Source organism: Stylophora pistillata, chromosome 2, assembly GCF_964205215.1.
Source record: "Stylophora pistillata chromosome 2, jaStyPist1.2, whole genome shotgun sequence".
Taxonomy (NCBI): Eukaryota; Metazoa; Cnidaria; class Anthozoa; order Scleractinia; family Pocilloporidae; genus Stylophora; species Stylophora pistillata.
Genome location: NC_142520.1, coordinates 58,688,508 through 58,696,257, shown reverse-complemented (window position 1 = coordinate 58,696,257; position 7,750 = coordinate 58,688,508). Strand labels below are relative to the sequence as shown.

Below are 7,750 nucleotides of genomic sequence, written 5' to 3'. Positions count from 1 at the left end.
GTGCATGCAAGATTCAAGGGGGCAAATATATTTGGTTGCCATAATGGATGGGTGGAATTGATCTGGGAGGAGTGACAAACCAAAAGGGAGGAAAGAGGAGGAGAAAAACCAGAAACCCCCCCCACCTTGCCTCTCACTTTATCACTTGTCCGAGATCTTCCACCCGTCCAATATAGTGACCAAATGTATTCACCATGTTGAATCTCCCACATACCAACTTTCCCCAATGAGCAGTGTACAATTCATCATTTCTAGGCAACCTCAGAAAGTCTCAGTTATTTCAGTTAAAGTAAAAAAATATTGGATGTTCATTTGACAAATTTAAGTTATTTAAGTTCAGGGTATATGTTGCTTGTTGTACATTATGCTCTCTTGAATATCTGTCGATTAATACGAGCTAAAAATTTAAACCTACATTGGATAACAATCTAGTTTCTCTCATGGCATCTACTGTTTCATCTGGCTGTAGCTCCCCCACAAATATCTCCTTCAAAACCTTCCTAAATGAATTAAGAAGATAAATTGTGTGTCAGTGATAAAAACTTTTTTACAGATCTGCTGCTGAAGAAGTTTGTTGAATAATTAATTTCTGATTCCTGTTTCAAGGTTGTTTTAGTGAACTCTACAGTTACATTACATAAATTCAGGTTTTTTTTTTCCATGGCATGGACAAATAAGCTTAATTGCTACTTGATTGTCCATTTGTTGAGTGATCTTGTTCCATACTAATAGCAGAGTTGAATCAGGGAGAATTTTCTTACAACAGCCCTTTGTTCCATTAAAGCAAGAAGAGAAGATTCATATGGTAATTTTTTAGTTAGAAACGATCTTACCCTGACAGACACGTCCTAGTTCTACCACTACCAAGGTTAATCTGATACCTGTGGCTTTCCTCTAGACTCCAGTGTGTAAGCACAAATACAATCAAAATGCACCTCACTTTGTTCTCATAAAAGTTTGATGTGCATAAAAGCTTAAGCTTTTATCGTTTTCGACTTGCAAGTAGTAAGTAGCGATATGATTTTAGCTGGGTATATCCTATTTATTCTCTAATTCATTAGTTATCTTACTTAATTATTTAGACACGACCCCACAAGCGAAGTGTCGTTTTTAATACTTATCGTGTATAAATAAAGATTATTGATTGATTGATTGAGTGCAAGAGGTCACCCTCTAAAATATTTGTTGCAGCGAGTTCTTCCTAAATCAATAAAGTGTTCACTCGCGTTATACATCTACACACACAGTTTTAGTTTCAATAGGAACTGAACATTTTGCTCTTTCCCACTGTTACGCATAAACAGGGGAACAATGGTATCGACATTCTACAAACAAGAACCACCAAAATCATACAGTGATATTGGTCAATAAAGGTGCTGTAAACAAAAAAATTAATGATATCACACAAATGATAACCCTGCGGCAGCCGGTGGAAGTTTTACCGCCCAGATAAGTCCGCCTGTTGCATACTTTTCGGACAGTTTTTTTTTTTTTTTTTTTACATCTACTACGCTATGGAAGTGAATGTATGTTACTCTTTCTCACCGGATGTGTGGAAGAGTTGACTGACAAACGAAGATAATTTTGATTCCAAACAGCCAGTTTTGGGTTAGGAGTCCATGTATGGGAATACATTGGAATACATACATTGAAAATATATACCGAGCTCAGGACATTTTACGGGGTCATACATGGACTCCTAACCGGTGAAAAAGAAGGCGCCATTTTTGATTTGATTACTGGTGTTTCACCAATACTAGCGGGAACTCACGACTAAAGTTTCCGTGAGGACCTTCTTCAAGAGCCATTACGATGAAAAACCTGTGATGGAACGGACCTCTTGGATACATGGAGGGGGAAAGAATTCTGAAGGCGCTTCTGAATGGTGAAACAAACGATTTGTTTGAAGACACCAAGGTCCGTCTTCGCCAGTATAGTTTTGCAATTATGTTTCCTTAAAGCAAGCTTATGATAGCTTTTAAAGTTTTGTGCAGTTTTATGATTATCATCAAGCTACAGGGAAACGATGTTGACTTTTCATCGATTGAATTTTAGTAAATGTGGAATACCATTCTTCTGAAAAATAATTGCGCACGATCGATGGAAAGGGTATTCGTTTGCCTTCATCGACGGGAGAATGTTTTACCCATGTAACACACTTGTTTTGCATACTGAACTTTACACATTTCCAAAGATACTGACAATAAGTAGAATTTATTCAACAATTAAGAGCTTCTTTCCTCGGTGATCATTTCCGTTGGTGATCAATTCCGTTATTCTCATGTTCTCAAATTATGTGTGTTTTGGGGGTGACATTGTAAGGAGAAATGAGATGCTAGTCACCCCCAAGTCAAAGGGTTAAAAAAGGCGAAATCTGTTTAATATTTTTGTGAGTACATGAAACAACATTTTGAAAGATGGCATGATTATGTTTATGAAGCAATTCTCTAATTTTCTTTTAGGACTATCTTTCTCTGCTACGATCACCCTTGAATGCTAAAAATGGCAGCAAGTTGGGTTGCAAAGTTGCAGAAGAATCTGTGTCAAAATACACATTGTTTTCAACCAAGTTTCTGAGATGGGCTATTGAGACTTTGAAAAAAGTCAAAGCAAAAGGGAAGCACCTTGATGAAATCACAAACTCCTCAAATTTAGGTAAGTGGGAGCTGCAAAATAAGTGTACAGAGTTTTCAAAACAGGATTGGCTATTAGCCAGTATATGGTTAGTTGCATGCATTCTGGGATCTTGGGGCATGCTGCCCACAAAGTATTGTTTCTGGGAGAGGGGATGGCACAGGGGTGAGAGGACTCACCCCCCCCCCTCCATGTTGTGATGCAGGTTCAATTCCTGGACTTGGCATGAGATGTGGGTTGACTCAGTTTTTGGTTCTTGTCCTCACTCCAAGAGTATTTTCTCCAGGTCTTCCTGTTTTCCTCTCTCTGTAAAAATCTGCAAAAAATTTTTTTTCTTTCTTTTCTTCTATTTACCTCCCTGTCATAGGGAGCATCGCATATGGTCTTAGGCAATAAAGACCCAGTTACCCCCAATTGAGTTGGTTTGTACTTAATCTATTTAAAATGTATGGGCTCTAAAATTCTATCTTATGCATTTGTTTGGAAGTATATGCAAAGTGATATGATAGTTGGTTGGCTAGGTAAACATGAGCTAGGTAGAGATTGAATGGGTGCTCAACCAGCATGAAAATGTAATTTAACCTTAAATATTTTTGTGGATGTTTATGCGAAAATGGCCTTCAAGGAAGTTGTTGGTTCAGGAAATTTGTTGTTTTTTCACAACTCAAAATCAAGGTAGTTTTTTTTGTTCTAAAATGGTGGCCAGTACTTAAGGAGAACCCTGAATGTTTATGACTTTTTTTGTCCCTTCCTCTCCAAGCATCCGAATATAAAAAAGAGACTTGAAGAAACCTCAGAATTTTTTTTATTTCTTATCTTTGATAATCAATCTCAAAATGACTTTTGTCTCCTACACGAAATATAGTTTCTAGTTGTGTGATAGTGGGAAACAATACACCTGTATACCTTCTTAGAACACCCCAGATCATTTTGGTGAACTGACAATACTGACTTTAGTAGTAGTAAAATACTAATGAACAACTTCCTTAAAATGGTTGAAAAATGTTAATTTTGTTTGTAAGAGTTCATACTTATCCTTCATTAGAAGTAATGTGAAAATTAAAATGATTACTGACTAGTATACAATTCTATGGATTTTTGTTTAGTGAGTACGTTGCTCAGCGACACATTATCTATTCAGAATGGTAAATATCTCAAGTTTATTCCTTCACTGGACCAACTTGGCAAGACAATTTATTTGATTATTGTTCAGCTCATATCTAAGGGTCAGTTTGACCAGGCTTTTTGTCATGCTAATGACTTGCTCAAGTTCATTCAAGTGGTCAAGTCCTGGAAAAACTATGATGGTGGAAAATGGAGAAGGGGCTCTCTTCACTCTCTCTTCGAATAAATGGATGGTCTCCATTGTCAAATAGAACTCCTTATCTTGTGGAAGGAAAGTATTCTACTGTTTGTTACTAGTCAGTTTGTGAGAGGTGATGGGGGAAGTACAACTGTATGTTGTCATTCAAAGTGCAGTTTTTGATTCACAGTTTTGTTTTCTTCACAGAATTCACATTCTGAGAGAATGTGTTACAGTTGCACAGCAAGCAAGCAAGGTTATTCACGATGCTCTTGAAGACCCTGATATTCCTTTATCTCTTAATGAGCTGTGATGGGTGGGTAGTACTGTTTACAATGTAGGCTGTGTGTCCTATCAAAGCGACTGTTTTGCTGACGGAGTGCCATTGCTGGCTCTTGCCTGTGATGAGTTAAAAATCTGTAGCTTTGGAGCTGAAACAGAAGAGAAAATCATTGTCCAAGCTGAAGAGGTAAAGTCTGTTCAATTGATGAAGGTACTATAATTTAAAGTTTATTGAAATAATTAATAGTTCAGTTGAACTATGGTTTGACCCTATACATGAGAGTTTTCCTCGCTGAAAATGTTACATTCAAGTATTGTTTCAAGACTGTCTTATGGGAAGCAGGTGTTCTAAGCTAGAACAAGGTCCTTTCATACAGTCAACAACTGCCAGAATTCAACAAATTTCTTAATTACTGGTAGCTAAACACATGTAGAAGTAAAGAACAACCCAGCACAGGAGTATAAAGGGGTTTTGGAAGACTTTAAGGGAAACTTTGACAAAAAGTTTTGTGCTGAACTTTTCAACTTACTAGCCAAGTGGCCAGTGACATCTTAGATGTTACAGCAATTTTAGTTTGTTTACTAGCCAAACTGGCTGTTGGAAAGCAGAAACCACTAGCCAAAACTGAATTTCCACTAGTCTGTGGCTAGTTGGCTACCATTAGTGTGGAGCACTAGAGGGGAGTAACCTTTTCATGAACTGGTATTCTTTCTAGGGGGAATCACCAACACTCCTAATCAGTTCATGATTCTGAAACTGAAATAAGCTGTGACAAGATAGGCCTTCTAGCTCATAAGGTCAATTTGCTATGGGTACAAAAATGAAACAGGTTTGCGATGAACCAAATAGGAACAAGAGTGGGTAAGAGGGGAAAACTTATTACTCTTTCACTCCCAAGATTTCATTCATAATTCTCCTTACTGTCTGCTTCACAATTTCTATGATCTAAGTTTGGAGAATTTGGTATTAGCTTAACTTATAATCCCTTTATCAATTGGTATTTGTCTTTATTCTCATTACTTGTCTGTTTGATATAGTGTTGATACAGTAAGGAGAAATTCTGTCTTGGTCACTCATTGGAGTTAAAGGGTGAATGTAGAATAAGTTGCTGATGACAAATCTAATTTTGGCTAACAATGACATGGTGAGTTTTGAAAATGTTTATTTGGCAATGTTTGAAAAATACTTTTCAGGTGAAGCTACTCACAAAGTATGCCTTGCTAGTTGACTGTCAAAGAAGAGCCGGAAGAATCAGGGATGAACTAAAGACTGCTTCAACTGTGGTCCTGGTAGCACTGAAAACAGCCTCTGATGCCCACACCCTAAAACAGCAAGTCAGACAATGGGTCTCAGTGAAACATGAGCTGGTGAAGGATCTACAGGAGAGAGAAAAACAGTCTGAGAGATGCAGGTTTGCAATAGAGTTCAAAATAAATATTAGTATTTTGATGTCGATTAACTTAAAGCTTATGAGTTTTAAGCAGATGTCAGATCATACTGTGTAAAAAAAAGGTTACAAGAACTCCAGAAAATTGGTTTTAATTTGTTTAAACTTGATCAAATACATGCATGTTGTTTTCATAATCAAACAGAACATACATACATGCAGCAAATATAAGGATTATTCCATGGGAAGTGCCCTCGAACGATTTCTATTCACAAGTTGCAATGCATCAGAAAAGGGAGGAGTGAGTTTTTATGCATTGCAGCAAGTGAATAAAAATTATTCAAGCACTATCATAACATAACCGTTGAAATGTGGCAGATTCCTCACCTCAATACACCAAAATCCTAGTTTTTGGCTCGTTCAAGGCTTCAAAAGGATCAGATAAAATTAATTTAAAGAGGGAAGAAAAAAATGGGGGGAATTCTAATATTTTAAGGTTGACTCTGGAGAGATAAGGCATAGTGATAAAAAAAGACAAAATGATATAATCATTATGGTGTTGAAGAATTACATAATTAAAGTGAGATTGAGTAAATTGGAAACTGTCTGAAGAAATTTCTTGGTTCTTTTTTCTTCTCAGAACCCTATGCAGTTCATTTGCAGAGCAAGAAGATGCAAAAGATGTAGAAGGAAGCCAGCTCTGTTTTGTTTTGCAGGAAGAGCTTGCTTGTTACAAGACCAAAAGGTGACAAAATACCTTCTTTTACATTCTGAGTTCTTCTTATGGTTTCCTCTTTCATAAGTGAAGTACAACTGTACCTGCCAAAATGTTTGATTGAATTGTTCCAAACTTTTTCAGCTATGACACAGCAGTAGAGCAAATTGCTGTCATCAAACAGTTGAGAGAGCGGTACGTTGTTCACAAAGATGAGTTTCACTATGCATCAGCTGCATTAGAACTTGCTATAGCCCTGCATAGCTTAGGAGAGGTAGACCTTGAAGAAGAGAGGTAAGTGTCTTATCCTGTATAGGTTTAATGGTTACCAGCTGACATATAGGCCAGGGCTGTTGCTAACTGTCAGCTGCTGGTGAAATTTGCCAGAAGAAAAGTGGAAGTCGGCAGCTGGATTTTTGGCCAGCAATCACCTGGTAAAGCACAACCGGCCATTCCAAGGTTACACAGTTACAATTACGTATGATGCGCGATCCTTGCAGTAGATAGTGCTATTTAAGCAATAGTGAAAATCAGACCTGAAAAAAAAATCAGGCCTGTACGGGATTGGAACCACTGACCTCTGCGATACAAGTGCAGCGCTCTACCAATTGAGCTAACAAGCCAACTGGGAGCAGGCCGTTAAGTTGATTCGTAATAAACCCGTGAAAGTGATAAATTAGATACAATGAAATATATCAAGTTCATATATTTTGAACTGTGGTATGAGATACGTATGATGCACGATCCTCGAAGTAGATAGCGCTATTTAAGCAATAGTGCTACAGTGTATTTAAGCAATAGCGCTATCTACTGCGAGGATTGTGCATCATACGTATCTAATACCGCAGTTCAAAATATATGAACTTTCATATATTTCATTGTACACTTACAATTGTTCACCGCCTTTGAGCCACCTCACTTGAAATTTCAGCCAGTAGCCTAACTTCTTAGCTACCAGCCTGAAAGGCCTAGTGCTGTTGGACAGGATGTTAGTCCATGGCAGGCAGGGCTCCAATTTAATTTTTGGATCACTAACCCTTCGGGTTAGTAGACATCTTTTTTACTAACCAAATAATAAAGTTTGGTATCCAAGCTCACAAGTCACGATATCTCAAATATTGAACATTTTGATAATAACAACTAGGACAAATTAAAGAGTAGCTGAAACTGCATACTGACCTCAAAAACGTAGACAATTATCCACCTATTTTATTTCCCTCTTGTTTACCATGATTAGTCAAGAACAGTACATCTACAGCACATTCTCTAAAAAGAGTTAAAGTTGACTTAACAACTTGAGTATTCTAAGTATTCCTCTGAGAGTCGGGCCTACGTGCTCTTTGCCCTGAGGTCTACTGATGTTTAAATATGTTAGAAAATTTTACTCACCATGTTGGGTTACCGGTAGTTGGACAAATTTTTAGTAAC

The 7,750-nt window shown here is 37.4% G+C and overlaps 1 protein-coding gene across 1 annotated transcript in view; it reads right to left on the bottom strand.

The window, feature by feature from the left end:
* Window positions 1-1,638, bottom strand: part of LOC148740661 (serine/threonine-protein kinase Nek11-like) — a 7,201-nt gene extending 5,563 nt beyond the window's left edge. The window contains exons 1-2 of the mRNA XM_088748912.1: window positions 1,546-1,638; window positions 416-500 (exon numbers count right to left, since the gene is read on the bottom strand). Of these exons, the coding sequence (XP_088605038.1) occupies window positions 416-442 (27 nt within the window). The 5' untranslated portion in view covers window positions 443-500; window positions 1,546-1,638. The remainder of the gene's footprint in view (window positions 1-415; window positions 501-1,545) is intronic.
* Window positions 1,639-7,750: the final 6,112 nt, after the last annotated feature.